Source organism: Colletotrichum lupini, chromosome 4, assembly GCF_023278565.1.
Source record: "Colletotrichum lupini chromosome 4, complete sequence".
NCBI lineage: Eukaryota > Fungi > Ascomycota > Sordariomycetes > Glomerellales > Glomerellaceae > Colletotrichum > Colletotrichum lupini.
Genome location: NC_064677.1, coordinates 2,638,698 through 2,654,869, shown reverse-complemented (window position 1 = coordinate 2,654,869; position 16,172 = coordinate 2,638,698). Strand labels below are relative to the sequence as shown.

Genomic DNA, 16,172 nt, shown 5'->3' with positions numbered 1-16,172 from the left:
CTCCGGACCACGATTCACCGGCGGCCGGAGCTCTTATCGCTCCCCAGACAAGATAAGGCGCTCTAGGCAAACACCCCTGCCCCCAGAAGCGGCCCGGCGAGCGCTCCGGGTGGATCTTTGTATGGAGTCTGAGCCACGGATCAATATTCTTCAGATGCCTAGCGCCAAATGATTTGGCGGCTGGTTCCCCCAGCTTCGCGACTGCCTTTGGAAATTTGAGAGCTCACGTCAAGCCTGGGCCATCAAATCCATTTAATCAAGCCGCGCGACCTTGAGCGATTGGGAACGACTGGGGCACCCCGATTACCAAGGCACACGCGAAGACAACCCGTAATTGTAAAATTACCTTTTGGTCTTTCTATTCACATTTTACAACTGCAGCGGCCCTTTTTTCCCTTTCCATCGATTAAAGAGATACCCCTCCAACTCCAACGCGTGCTCTCGTCCGCAACCTCGATCCATCAGCCTCGCTGCGACACGAAGTCATCCACGATTCCCTCCCCTCCCACGCATGGGAACGATTCACGCGTCCCCCGAGGGCCATTGACGCCGCCATGTCGGGCACCACAATTGACGATGTCGTCAAGCGACTTAGCAGTCCGGACACGGGTACGGAACGAACCCCTCGTGCAAATGCGATGCGATCAATCCCTCGAACCTGGAACCCCGCCGTGGTGGAGGCGCATCACCTTTCGTCAGGACCTTGCTGATACGTGTGTGGTACAGACTCGAGAGTCAGGTTAGAGGCGGCGACTACCTTACGCGACAGCTTAGATCACTACACCAATGGAACTATATACCCCCCTTTCCTGAAGCGAATGGTACCGATCTTCCTCACAATCCTGAGAGGACCATGCATCTTTCAGAGCAACTCCCCGGAGCAGGTGAGGCATTCCCGCATCGATTTAGATGAGTGCGCCTGCTGATAATGGATGTCAGAAACTGCGGACGTGTATCCTCGAGGTTCTCAACCGATTGCCAGCGACACCATCCCCGACCGAACCCTTCGAACCGTACGCGGAAGAGGTCGTCGATCTGCTGATGCAGCTGGTCCGTACGGATAACGAAGAGAATGCGACACTATGCGTCAAGATCATCTCGGATGTCATGCGTCACCAACACAAAGTCCTGCAGGGCAAGGTGCAGGCGTTCCTCAACCTAATCCAGGAGCTCTTCGAACAGATGGAAAAGGTCGTGCGGGAACAGCTGGACAACACGTCACTCTCGACGGCATCAAACTCTGGCGCACCATCAACGCCGGGCAGCTCCCAGACGAACTTCCAGTCGCCTAGACCGGGTTCCCCTGTAGCGTCGGTCACAGATCTCGGCCCGGATCCCCAACAGCAGAATCGGCTACTGCTAAAGGGCATGCAGTCTTTCAAAGTCCTCTCGGAATGCCCTATCATTGTAGTTTCCGTCTTCCAGGTCTATCGAAATACCGTCGCATCCAACGTCAAAGCTTTCGTCCCTCTCATCAAGGGGTTCCTTTGCCTACAGGCGAGCGCGCAGAAGCAGGCCCATGCCGATGCCAAGGCCAGGGGACAGATCTTTACGGGAGTCAGCCCGTTGATTAAGAACCGGGCTGCTTTCGGCGAGTTCATCACGGCCCAGGTCAAGACGATGAGCTTTTTGGCTTACCTCTTGCGTCAATACTCTCAGCAATTGACGGATTTCTTACCGACACTTCCTGAGATTGTGGTTCGACTCTTGCAGGACTGTCCCAGGGAAAAGTCGAGTGCGCGCAAGGAGCTGCTTGTTGCTATTAGGCATATCATCAACTTCAACTTCCGCAAGATCTTCTTGCCAAAGATTGACGAGCTCCTGGACGAGAAGACGCTGATCGGCGATGGCCTTACGGTATACGAGACTATGAGACCGTTGGCGTATAGTATGCTCGCCGATCTCATCCATCACGTCAGGGATAGTCTCACACCTGAGCAAATTCGCAAGACGGTCGAGGTTTACACCAAGAATCTCCAGGACAACTTCCCAGGCACGAGTTTCCAGACCATGAGTGCGAAACTCCTCCTCAATATGGCAGAGTGCATCGCCAAGATGCCTAACAAGGTCGACGCGCGGCACTATCTGATCATGATCCTGAACGCTATTGGCGACAAGTTCGTGGCAATGAATAGACAATATCCCAACGCAGTGAAGCTCTCGAAACTCTACGCCCAGCAAGCCGCTGACGGAACCCAGGATAGCTACCTTGCGGACAAGGACCACCCGCCTGACTGGGATGAGACCGACATCTTCACTGCTATGCCGATCAAGACGTCAAATCCAAGAGACAGAGGCGCAGATCCCGTTGTTGACAACAAATTCCTGTTTAAGAACCTGATGAACGGGCTGAAGAACACTTTCTATCAGCTCAGAACCTGCAATGTCAACAACGTGATCGACGTACAGAATGCCCCTCAACACTGGCAGGATGTTGCCTATGGTTTCACAGCAGAGGAGGTCAACGTCATCGTGAAGCTGTTCAGAGAGGGCGCCTACGTTTTCCGCTACTACGAAATTGAGAAGCCGGCAACTGAGTCCCAGTACATGTCGCCCGTAGAGTACATGGCCAACTTCTACATGGTATCTAGCAGTAAGGAGGAGAAGGAACTCCTGGAGACCTTTGCGACTGTCTTCCACTGCATTGACCCGGCGACGTTCCATGAAGTTTTCCAGCAAGAGATCCCCCATCTCTACGACATGATCTTTGAGCACACGGGACTGCTCCACATCCCTCAATTCTTCCTCGCGAGCGAAGCCACCTCGCCAAGCTTTTGCGGCATGTTGCTGCGCTTCTTGATGGAGAGAATCGACCAAGTTGGCTCAGCGGACGTCAAGAAGTCGTCAATTCTGTTGAGACTGTTCAAACTGGCCTTCATGGCAGTCACGCTCTTCGCCAACCAAAACGAACAGGTCCTGCTTCCTCACGTCGTGGACATTGTTACCAAGTCCATTGAATTGTCGACAAAGGCTGAGGAGCCCATGAACTACTTCCTACTTCTGAGATCGTTGTTCCGAAGCATTGGTGGCGGCAAGTTTGAGCATCTCTATAAGCAGATTCTGCCATTACTTGAAATGTTGCTAGATGTGCTCAACAACCTGCTCATGGCAGCAAGAAAACCTGCCGAGCGTGACCTTTACGTGGAGCTGTGCTTGACTGTGCCGGCACGTCTGAGTAACTTGTTGCCTCATCTCAGCTTCCTGATGCGACCATTAGTCGTCGCGTTGCGCGCCAATACCGATCTGGTTGGTCAAGGATTGCGGACTCTGGAGCTCTGTGTCGATAACCTCACTGCGGACTACCTGGATCCCATCATGGCCCCGGTCATTGATGAGTTGATGACGGCACTGTTCGACCATCTCAAACCACATCCCTATAGCCACTTTCACGCTCACACCACGATGCGCATTCTAGGAAAGCTTGGAGGTCGGAACCGAAAGTTCATGACTGACGCGCAACCCCTGAACTACAAGGACTACGCTGATGACCCGACAAGATTTGATCTTCGCCTAATCGGCTCCAAGAAGGATAGGGCTTTCCCTGCGGAGACTGGCGTTGATTTCGCCATCAGGAAATTGATGGAGCAGCCAAAGGCGGGCAAGGGCAACCAGGCGCGGCAGTATGATGGTTACTACAAGAAGCAGTCATTCCACTTCATCAAGTCTCAGCTGAAGATGCGGATCGGCTTCGAGAATTTGCCCGACGACATGCCTAGACTTCTGCGCCTCCAAGCTCAAGATCTAGCCGCCAGAAGAATCGACTTTGACTTCTCTGTTTTCACGACACATGACAGAGAACGATCTATCCCTAAGAAGGACGAGCAAGACGACCTTCTCAAGCGTTTGCTGAAGGCTGTCATGTTTGCCGAGTCTTTGCCTGATTTCAAGGAAGAAGCGCAGGCATTCCTCATGAATCTCTGCAAACACTTCACAATCATTGAGGTCGGCCGAGCTTTGGTCGACGTCAAGCGAACGTACAGTCCATTCGATCCCAACGCTGGAGAAGGCCCACTCTTTATCGATACCCGGGTGCTCTCTGATGCTATTGTGGAATCGTTGGCGTCGGATCACCCAGAAGTGCGAGAGTCTGCGCAGCGCGCGATCCGGGAGGTGTACGACTCTGCCACCACAATCTTGGGCAACGAGCAGAGTGTTGCTAGGCTGCCTCTCTTCAATAACTTGAGCACCACATTCTGCCATGGCTGCTACGAAGAAGAGTGGTTTACCAAGACTGGTGGCTCGCTCGGCATCAATTTCCTTCTCAATGAGCTTGACCTAGGTGACCAATGGGTTGCAAGCAAGCAAATCGAATTCATTCGCTCTCTAATGTACGTCATCAAGGACATGCCCCAAGATCTTCCTGAGAAGACTAGAAGATCTGCTCAGGTCACCTTGGAGACGTTGCTGCACAAAATCACGAAGAACATCAAGAAGGAGGATGCCATGCCGCAGCAAAACCCTGGTCAGCCGCCGCAACAGAGGTCCCGCCTCGCCCAAATTTGCATGCAGTTCAATACGGAGTTGGCGCATATGAATCGCCATGTTCGCGAGACTGCGAAGCGATCCCTCGAACTTATCGCTAAGGCTGCTGGCTGTGCCGTGTGGGAGCTGATTGAACCCTACAAGGAGCGATTCCTTCAGCCAATCTACTCGAAGCCCCTTCGTGCCCTGCCGTTCCCCATCCAGATCGGCTACATTGATGCGATGACTTACCACATGACTTTGCGGAAGGAATGGGTTACCTTCGACGACAACTTGACCAGATTACTCATGGAGTCTTTGGCTTTGGCTGATGCGAGCGATGAGTCTCTGGCGAATAAGCCAGGAGAATTCAGGACGCACGAATACATTGTCAATCTCAGGGTGGCCTGTATCAATATCCTCAGCACCGCCACCAGTTTCGAAGAGTTCGCGCCGCTCAAGCAAGGCAGCCACCCTACACGTTCCAAGATCGTCTCGGTTTTCTTCAAGTGTCTTTACTCAGACTCAAAGGCCACAATCGACGCGGCCAATAGTGCCCTGAAGAATACCCTGGAGGCCCATCAGAAGCTTCCGAAGGATTTGCTCCAAGGTGGTTTGAGACCGGTTCTTGCCAGTCTCCAAGACCCCAAGAAGCTCTCAACTCATGGTTTGGACAACCTTGGCCGACTCTTGAAGCTGCTTACTACGTACTTCAAGGTCGAGATTGGAGCTCGCCTGCTCGATCACGTCAAGGTGCTTGCAGAGCCCAGCACTCTGCAACAGCTCTCCTTCACCTTCTTTGAGCAGAATGGCCCCATGAAGGTCATCGCTGCCGTCTTCAACATCTTCCACCTCTTGCCGCCACAGGCAGAGGGCTTCAAGCAACGTCTCATTGACCTGGCATTGGAGCTAGAGGAGAAGCTGCGCCGAACCCACGAAAGTCCCTTCCGAGCACCGTTGTATAAGTTCATCAACCGATACCCCAACGAGGTTTGGAACTTCATTCTGCCTAAGCTTGAAGATCTCAAGTACGGACGCTTCATCTCACAAGTGATCCGTAACCCGGAGAGCGGCCCCCTCAGAGAAACGGTGTCTTCCAACGTTCAAGCCCTAATTGACTTCTGCAACAACGCGCTTTCGCAAAATAAGGACAGCAAGCTCGTCACCGTCGTCAATGCCGTTCACATTCTCTATTCTCTCACCCTGTCACCTGGAACAGACACTTGGCTAGAGAAGAAGGAGCACTTGACCTGGTTGAAGCAAGTTGGCAAAGAGCTGGAGAAGCAGATGCGGGCCCATACTCTCGCACCCAACTTGAGACTTCCGGCGTGCCAGGCGTCAGACCAGCTGATGTCAATCTTCATCAAGTCGTTGGAACGCAACCCCAAAGACCTCGAGTCACTCTTCAGCCTGGTAGATTCAGTCACGACTGATGACCTTCGTGCCTCGCAGCCTCTGATCGCCTACATTTACAAGAACATCGTTAGTAGCGATTCGCCAGAGTTCTGGAAAACGACGGTTCTCAGATGCCTTGACGCCTACCCTCAGAAGAACATCACTCAGAAAATGAAGTGTTTCTTGCTGCACTACATTGTCAACCCGATCGTCGCCATGGACGTGCAGCGCAACTGGAGCCTGCCGCCGCAGACAAAGGGTCGATTTATGGACAAGACCATCATCGATGCTGTTAATGCGAAGATATGGAAGTTGCACCAAGATGCCAGCCAACATGACAACGACGATCTCCTGCAGCCAGGCATCGACCACACCAAGTTTGAGGTTCTCCAGCTGTCAGCGATGTTGGTCAAGTACCACTCCACCATTTTCCAGGAGGCTAGGAAGGACATCATTAAGAGTTGCTGGACCTTAATCCGACTGGACGATGTCATCAACAAGCACGCCGCCTACGTTGTCATCGCCTACTTCATCGCGCTATATGAGACGCCGGTGAAGATTGTCACGCAGGTGTACCTCTCACTCCTGAGAGCAAACCAGAATGAGGGACGAGCATTGGTAACACAGGCTCTAGAGCTAATTGCTCCCGTTCTGCCCAAGCGACTGGGAACACAGGCTCATGATCGTAATGCGGGCTGGGCGCTGGCTCCTAGAAAGATCCTTGCCGATGAAGGTCAGAATGTGCAGCAAATGACTAGCATCTTCCACTTCTTGGTCAGGCATCCTGACTTGTTTTATGAGTCGAGAGATAAGTACGCTATGCTCATAATCTCGTCTCTGAGGAAAGTTGCTGCACCACCTAACCCTTCGAACGAGTCGAAGAAGCTCGCTCTCAACATGATGTGGCTCATCTGGCTCTGGGAGCAACGTCGTGTTGAGGGCAAGGGAGACGCAGTGTCGCGTTCCATATCCGAGTCACCGACGTCTAAGAAGCGCAAGTTGGACAATGGGGACCAGCCTATGTCGTCACCTCCTACTGTCAGACAAAGTCTGGGCGGTAACGACTATCAAATTGCGGCTATGGCGCGCCAGAAAATGATCAAGTATCTGGTCGAATTCATTGCTCAGCTGAACGAGCGGTACCAATTGCCGTCCACCAAGGCAAGAGACAATGCTTCTACAAACGGCCCCGCCATGCCGCCTACGTCTACCGAGTTGTGCAAGAAGGCTATGAGCCTGTTTTACAACCTAGTTCAGCCCCAGTACTGGGGCGATCTGGATATCGACCTCTACCCCAATGTCACCGATGTTGTGTTGGCCAGCGATAAGACGCAGAATTTCCTCGCAGCGGATCCTTCTGACGAGAAGTTTGATGAGAAGTTCATCACAAACATCATCAACACTCTTCAGGTTGTTCGCATCATCTTGAACTCCAAGCCAGATGAATGGATTGCCAAGAACATGCCATCGGTCCAGAAAGTTCTCGACAAGGTTCTTAAGAGCGAGAATCCTGAGTTGCAGGATTGCTTGCACCTTGCGGACAAGAAGTACGATGATGACCGCGACCTCAAGTCAATCATCCAGAGGGTGCTCGATGCTGTTCCTGAGGACGTGCCGATGGAGGACGCCGACGCTGAGGGTGAGACGGAGTCGCAAAACTCTGAGATTATCAACTCTTTGTCATCAATTGCGGGCGAGGCTATGGCGGCAGGTCACTATGGATCTGGAGTCAACATTCTGTGGTCCTTGGGTAACCGCAAGCCCTCCGTCATTGACCAACACATCCCAGTCCTCATGAAGGCTCTGCAGAGCAAGTTGGCACGTGAACATGTTCAGCATTACACAGCCGTCGCCAATCATCAGGCTGGGCAGCCTCGGACCCAGGATGCAAACACTCCAACGGGAGAAATGTCTACGTACGATCTTGAGGTTTCGACTGCCCTCATGACCAAGGCTATCCAGGTCGTTGCACTGCGAATGGAAGTTCTAGGTGACAACCGACGACCTTTCCTCAGTGTTCTCGCGACGCTGGTAGAGAAATCTATGCATATCCCTCTATGTGAGGAGATCCTCAACATGGTGGAAGGCTGGGTGTTCCGTTCTGAAGGCACCTGGCCTACGCTCAAGGAAAAGACTGCAGTCCTCCACAAGATGTTGTCCTTTGAGCATCGTCAGGACTCGACCATGTTGACGAAGTTCCTTGAGTTGGTCATTCGCATCTACGAGGATCCCAAGATTACCCGTACCGAGTTGACTGTTCGCATGGAGCATGCTTTCCTAATCGGCACACGCGCTCAAGATGTAGACATGCGCAACCGATTTATGGCTATATTCGACAAGAGTCTTTCAAAGACTGCCAGCGCACGTCTTGCCTATGTTCTGACCTCTCAGAACTGGGATACTCTGGCCGACAGCTATTGGTTGGCACAAGCATCGCATCTTCTCCTTGGTGCGGTTGAGCTGAACAGCCCTATTCAGCTGCATCAGGAAGACTTCAAGACAATGCCGCTCACCCAGCTCTTCTCAATTCATGCCAAGGACAACAGAGAGCCCACCAGTATGGCGGATGACAAGCTTGACAACTTAGTAACTGCTCACCGACGTTTTATGAGCGAGCTTGGCGAGGTCAAGGTTCGAGACCTTATCGAGCCTCTTGTTCAGCTTCAGCACGTCGACAACACCCTCGCTCATCAGCTTTGGATCGCCTTGTTCCCTATCTACTGGTCTGCGACGATGAAGGAAGAACGCACTGATCTTGAGCGTGGCATGGTAGCTCTCCTCACTAAGGACTATCACAGTCGCCAGATCGACAAGCGGCCGAACGTGGTACAATCCCTTCTGGAGGGTGCGGCCAAGGCTTGGCCTGATTGCAAGATTCCGCCGCATGTTCTCAAGTACGAGGCCAAGACGTACGATGCGTGGTATACCGCGCTTGTTCAGCTTGAGAATGCGGCCATCAAGCCAGAGATCGAATCGGCAACTGTTCGTGAAAGCAACCTTGATGCACTTGTCGAGCTGTATGCTTCTCTACAAGAAGACGATCTTTTCTACGGCACGTGGCGTAGGCGGTGCCAGTTTGTGGAGACAAATGCCGCGTTGTCCTATGAGCAAAACGGAATGTGGGACAAGGCCCAGAAGATGTACGAGGCCGCTCAGATCAAGGCTCGAACGGGTGTCATCCCCTTCTCTCAAGGAGAATATGTTCTGTGGGAAGATCACTGGGTCTTGTGTGCGCAGAAGCTGCAGCAATGGGAGATTCTCCAAGATTTCGCCAAGCACGAGAACTTCCAGGACTTGCTTCTAGAGTGCGCTTGGAGGAACAATACTGAGATGTGGCAGACACAGGAGCATCGTGAGGCGCTCGACAACCTTATCAAGGGCGTTATGGACGCTCCGACGCCTCGACGTGCCTTCTTCCAGGCCTTCATGTCCCTTCTCAAGTTCTACAACAAGCAAGAGACGCCCCAAGACTTTGCCAAGTCGTGCGACGAAGCCATTCAACTTTCTATCCGGAAGTGGCACCAGCTGCCGAAGCAGCTCACCAAGGCACACATTCCTTTGCTTCAGAACTTCCAGCAGTTGGTCGAACTGCACGACGCCAGCGTGATCTGCAACAGCTTGGCTAGCACCAATCAGTCCAACTTGGATGTTAAGAGTGGAGAACTCAAGCTCCTGCTTGGTGCATGGCGCGATCGTCTGCCCAACGTCTGGGACGACATCACTGCCTGGCAAGACCTAGTAACCTGGCGCCAGCATATCTTTGGCCTCATCAACCAGACGTACCTCCAGCTGCTCCCTCAAGGAGGCGGGCAAAACGCCAGTGGTGCCTCGTTTGCCTACCGTGGATATCATGAGACTGCCTGGATTATCAACCGCTTCGCACACGTCGCTCGCAAGCACAGCCTGCCGGAGGTTTGCATCACACAGCTGAGCAGGATCTACACACTTCCGAATATCGAGATCCAAGAAGCCTTCCTCAAGCTACGAGAGCAGGCTAAGTGCCATTATGAGAATCCCGATGAGCTTACAAGCGGATTGGACGTTATTAACAACACGAATCTGAACTACTTCAACCCGCCCCAGAAAGCCGAATTCTACACACTGAAGGGCATGTTCCTCGAGAAACTCAAGCAGAAGGAAGAGGCCGATTCGGCATACGGCACAGCCCTGTACTTCGATATTACCGCTGCCAAGGCTTGGGCCGAATGGGGTTATTTTAACGAGCGCAAGTACAAGGAGGATCCGACTGATATCAACTCGGCCCGTCAGGCACTTACGTCGTACCTGCAAGCCGCCGGAAGTTACAAGAACGCCAAATCACGCAAGCTCATTGCTCGCATCTTGTGGCTGCTCAGTCTAGACGATGCCAACGGCTCTATAGCAGCTGGCTTCGACGACTTCAAGGGCGAGACTCCTGTCTGGTACTGGATCACCTACATTCCTCAGTTGCTCACTGGTCTTGGCCACAAGGAAGCACCTAGGGTCCACCAGATCCTAAGCAAGATTGCCAGGTCGTACCCTCAAGCGCTTTACTTCCAACTGCGAACCAACAGAGAAGACATGCTTGTCATCAAGAAGAACCAGGAAGCCAAGGAGAAGGCCCGCCAGCGTGCCCAATCGACGGTGTCCAATGGTAAGCCCAGCGCCTCGCCTCAACAACCCAAGCAAGACGGCGTTCCCAAGCCGGATGCTTCTGGTTCGAGGCCTGGTACTGCTAGCGGCGGCGACGCGAATGCCTCCGTTAAGACCGAAGGCAACGACGCCAACGGCACTCCGGCTGCTCAGGCCAATGGCGCAGCTGCTGGCGGAGACCAGTCAACCGCCGGTCAGAAGAAGCCGCCATGGGAACTCACCGAGGAGATTATGAGCGCTCTGAAGACCGCCTTCCCCCTTCTCGCCCTGTCTATGGAGACCATGGTGGACCAGATTCAGAAGCACTTCAAGTGTCCGCCCGATGAGGATGCGTACCGTCTCATCGTTGCTCTGCTTAATGACGCGCTAGCGTACGTCAGCCGCATGCCTTCATCGTTCGCCAAGGACGTCAAGCTTCCCTCTGCCACGGAGACCAACATCACACGCTTCGCCGAGACGATTCTTCCAGCTCACATCAAGAAGTCGTTCGAGGCCGATTTTGTTACTGTCAAACCGACCATGTACGAGTACATTCATAAGCTCCGCCGTTGGCGCAACAAGTTTGAGGAGAAGCTTGATCGCAGAACGACCCGCGTCTCGCTGGAGGCATTCTCGCCGCACCTCTCCGAATTCCGTTACCAGAGGTTCGATGATGTCGAGATCCCTGGCCAATACCTGCAGCACAAGGATAAGAACCAAGACTTTATCCGCATTGAGCGCTTCTTGCCCAATGTCGATCTGGTGCGGTCGATCAGTGCCTCATACCGTCGTCTCCAGATGCGCGGTCACGATGGAAGCATTCACTCGTGGGCTGTTCAACACCCAGCTGCGAGACACTGCCGTCGCGAGGAGCGTATCCTGCAGCTCTTCAGACAGCTCAACCAGACGTTGGGTAGAAGAAAGGAGAGTCGCCGCCGAGACCTTCAGTTCACTCTGCCATTGATGGTTCCTCTTGCACCTCACATCCGCATTGTGCAGGAAGACACCTCATACATCACCCTCCAGAGCGTATATGAGGACCACTGCAGACGCCACGGCATGTCCAAGGACGATCCTGTGTTATTTACCATGGAGAAGCTACGCGGCGTACTTGACACGAAGAATTCGGTAAGTAGTCCCATCAGAGAGCGAATGACAAAACCTAACAATTTTTCACAGAAGCATGCTGAGCAAAGCGCAACCGCCCGTCTGGAGGTGTTCCATGCCATCCAGGAGAAGTGGGTGCCACAAAACCTGGCCCTGGACTACTTCCAGAAGGCCTTCCCCGACTTTACCGAGTTCTGGCTGTTCCGCAGACAGTTCTCATACCAGCTTGCGTCACTCACTTTTATGACGTACATTCTGTACATGCACAACCGTTACCCGCAGAAGATTAACATTGCTCGTGGATCTGGAAATATCTGGGGCTCGGAGCTCATGGCGTACATGAGCGCTGCGAAGCCCTTCTTCCACAACCCGGAGCCGGTGCCATTCCGCCTGACTCCCAACCTCCAGACGCTCATGGGCCCACTGGCGACAGAGGGCATCTTCAGCTGTGCTCTTATGGCCATCGCACGATGCCTCACAGAGCCCGAGTACGAGCTGGAGCACGCCCTTACGCTCTTCGTGCGCGATGAAATGATTTTCTGGTTCACGAGCTCCCACCGGACGGTGCAAATGACGGAGAACCAGCTCCGCGAATCGGTGCAAGTGAACAGCGACTCAGTGGTCAAGCGGGCCGTGAGCCTGGCACAGAGCCCCGTCGGCAACTTGCCTGCCAACCAGACGGTCATTGACCTCGTCGCCAAGGCAGTCAACCCCATGAACTTGGCGCAATGCGATGCGCTGTGGATGCCGTACTTGTAAGAAGACTTGTAAAGAGGATGGAGAGGAAGCAGGAGACTTGTGGATTACGCGGACGCGTATGTCTCAGGAGGTTAGCCCGTTGTATGATTTTAGCAAGGCGTTCTTGGGATGCGAAAGAGGATCGAGGGATCTGGAGGTCATGAAGCCCATGCATGATTGTTTGGAGGGAGAGCAGGAAAAAATGGATGGTTAGAGATGACGATTCCTTGTTGTATTTGTACGGCCGTCTAGCATCGAAGCTCTCCTACACATTAGCTGGTTAGAGCTCTCGATGTTGAAGCAAGATACAGCTTCATGATAATCAGATTGTCTTTGTTCAGGTTTATGATTTTGATGGGAGTTCAATTTGCATCTTTTTAGACTTTGTAGTGACATGCACGCGACGTTGAGGGAAACATGAACTTTCAGACGTAGAGTTTCGGGAGATCGGGAGAAATGGTAGTTTGCCGCGCGTGGAAGGCCGGGGTCGACCCGGCTCGCTAGCCCAGACCCTTGTCCCAAGCCTCCCAGACGCCAAACGCCAACTTACCAAAGCATCGGTGATAGTCCGAACTCGCTTGGCCGCCACATTCCTTCTCCTCGTTTTGTGTGGTTCACCGTCTAGAAAGTCCGCACCCGCCAATACGGACTACTGGACCTTATGGATACGTACCCCCCTACCCACTCACTCACCGCGGAGAGCCACCGGGCGAGTCGGGGCGCTCTCTTGGCTTGGCCTTATCAACAAGTAGTTCTTGAGCTTCCTTATCGGGGCACTCACTCACACACACAAAACTCCACGTTGGAAAGATGGATGACGATTTGTAATCCCGGGGTTGAGGAGCCGTCCGAGGGGGTAGTGGTGGACTGGGGTACGGCGGACACGGAACTGTCATTCATTCGGTTGCTTGCTCTCTCTCGGTACCTTTTGCCTACCTACTTCTCAACACTTCTTATCTTTCAAAGTCCGTTCGCATCTTCCCCTCCTTGGCTTTTGATTCATAGTCTTGTTGGTGGCTCTTGAGACTTTGGTATACCGCACTTCACATTACAGAACTCAACTATCAACATTGAGTTGTCCAGCGCAATTCGTCCACGGTATCGTATAGACCTTATCTCCGCCGAGGCACGCGACAGCTAGCAGCATCACCATCATCCCCGTCACCATCGATTGTATCGCCGTACCAACGTCAATCACCATGTCGGCAGCCACCATGGACAGCTCATCCAAGAAGGCGCCCTTGAGCCTGGAGCACCACTTCTCCGAGGTCACGAAGAGGCGTGAGCCCAGCAAGATGAAGGAGTATTACAAGTACTTTGAGATTCCTGGCATTGGGAACCTAGCTGGAGGTTAGTAAGAGAAACCCGAAAACCACAATTTCACCCCTTGGATTTTCTCTTTTCTTTACTTGAGTCTTACAACAGCACTTTTTTCCTTTTCGTTACCACTCTCTTATGTTGCTTCACCTTGAAGGTTGCACGGCATCAAAGAGGTAGACTTGGGCTGTCGCAATCTGTCCTACCCGTCTTGCAGTGAGACGGGAAGGATGCCGCAATATATGCCGTAATGTGCACCTTGCGTTGCGTGCTCATCACGTATACATGCGGGATCGCGCGTCAACGCTCCAATGATATTCGCAATCCCGATCTCGGCCAAACCTTGGTACCCCGGACAAAGCATGAATCGCTGACACTTTTTCGGAACCCCGATTGTAGGCCTGCCGCATTCGAGCCTGTTCCCGTTCGACACCCTCGAGGCACAGGCCGCGAAGCCCGAACGATGGGAACCGTCTCCGATCCCCGATGATGGCATCACCGGCAACACCACCACCCTCCCGATCCGGGGCACCGCCGCCGCCGCCGCCGCCGTCGCGGGCCAGGACAAGGAAAAAGATGTCAAGGCCTCCCGGCACGTCACCGTTCCCGGCACCGACGACGACCGCGACCCGCTCCGCCGCATCGACGTCGCCACGGCGCTGCAGTACGGCACGGCAGAGGGATACCCGCCCCTCCGGTCCTTCATCCGCCAGTTCACGCGGGACCACCTGCACCCGGACGTGCCGTACCTCGGCGGACCCGAGGTGATTCTCAGCTGCGGCGCGACCGACGGCTTCTCCAAGACGCTGGAGCTCATCACGAACCCGTGGAGCCCCGCGAAGGACGCTGCCGCGGAGCGGCCCGGTATGCTGTGCGAGGTCTTTGTGTACAGCCAGGTCCTGTCGCAGGCGCTGCCGCGGGGCATCCAGGTCGTGCCGGTCGAGATGGACGACGGCGGCATGATTGCCAACGGACCTGGCGGGTTGGAGGAGGTTTTGGCTGGGTGGGATGAGAAGAATGGCAAGAGGCCGCATTTCATCTACACCGTGACGTGAGTTTGTTCTGTTCTCTCTCGCTTTGTCCCTTTTTGGAGGAGGATCGTTGCTCTGAGAGGTGAGACAGCACACATGGCTAACACGTGGCATGGGATGTTTCTAGAATGGGTCACAACCCGACCAGCGGTATCTTGTCTGTGAAACGCCGTAAGGAGATTTACGCCATCGCCAGCAAGTACGACATCATCATTGTCGAAGACGACCCGTACTGGTACCTGCAGTACCCCTCCGCGGTCGTCGAGGAAGCCAAGTCGCGCGGCCTGGAGGTTTGTCCCTCTCCTCCGACTTACAAGCCCACCAAGTCTTCCGGCTACCAGTTCCTGGATTCCTTGACCCCTTCGTTCCTCAGCATCGACACGGACGGCAGGGTCATTCGCCTCGACACTTTCTCCAAGACCATCGCGCCGGGATGCCGCATGGGCTGGATCACGGCGCAGCCGGCCATCATTGAGCGCTTGCTGAGGTATGCACCATCTATCTATCCAACCTCAACGTGTCACTTAAACACCATCGAAACTAACGTGACCGCGTCTCTCCAGAATCACCGAAGTCACCACCCAGCAACCCTCAGGCTTCGTGCAATCCACCGTAGCAGAGCTCATCATGGGCGACCAACCCCCCGCCGCCCGCTCCGCCTTCGCCGCCCTCACCTCGCGCCAGAAGCAGACCTTCGAGGGCTGGAAGATGGACGGCTGGGTCCGCTGGCTCGCCGGCCTCCGCGGCGTCTACGAGCGTCGCATGAACCGCATGTGCACCATCCTCGACGAAGGGTCTATCCAGCTCAAGCAGTCGACCCCGCGCAGCGCCGACGACGCCGACTGGGGCGTCGTGAGCAAGACGCAGCTCTACGAGTTCGCGTGGCCGCGCGGCGGCATGTTCATCTGGCTCAAGCTGCGGCTCGAGACGCACCCGCTGTGGATGGCGACGGGCGGTGAGCGGATCCCGCTGCTCGACGGGGAGAGGCTTTCGACGGCGCTCATGTTCTTTGCGACCAAGAAGCCGTACCGCGTGCTCGTGAGCCCCGGGCTCATCTTTAGTGCTACGCCGGCGATCCGGGCGGAGAGGGGGTGGGCTTACTTCCGTTTGTGTTTCGCGGCTGAGACGGAGGAGAATGTGGACTTGTGCGCGCAGAGGCTGGCGGATGCGATTCAGAGGTTCTGGAGGATCAAGAAGGTGGAGGAGGTGGAGGATTTACTTGGGGACTTTTTCATGTTTCAGGGTGGAGATGAGGAGGGGCTTGAGGGGTTTGGCAACCTGGGTAGTTTGATGGGATGTTGAGGACCCCTTGGATACATCTTGCAAGTACGAACGTGTAACGAATCTGATGAACCAAACTATCCTTGTGGCATATAAGAGGACGTGGGTAATAGCTCACATATGATATGCACCATAGAGTTTAGAGAACTTTTTGTAGCTACCTTACAGTCACTACGTAATAGAGAGAAAATACAAAAACAAGAAAAGGTCATAATCACGTGGAATAGAGTC

General features: G+C 54.0%; 1 protein-coding gene across 1 annotated transcript; it reads left to right on the top strand.

The window, feature by feature from the left end:
• Positions 1-554: 554 nt before the first annotated feature.
• CLUP02_07924 (FAT domain-containing protein) lies at positions 555-15,962 on the top strand (the record flags this gene model as incomplete). Its single annotated transcript, XM_049286916.1, has 13 exons — positions 555-694; positions 770-884; positions 940-1,877; positions 1,920-11,595; positions 11,647-12,329; positions 12,500-12,591; positions 12,724-12,878; positions 12,938-13,277; positions 13,338-13,389; positions 13,454-13,662; positions 14,029-14,680; positions 14,788-15,147; positions 15,224-15,962. 13 exons carry the CDS (start codon positions 555-557, stop codon positions 15,960-15,962), a joined length of 14,151 nt encoding a protein of 4,716 aa, XP_049144059.1.
• Positions 15,963-16,172: the final 210 nt, after the last annotated feature.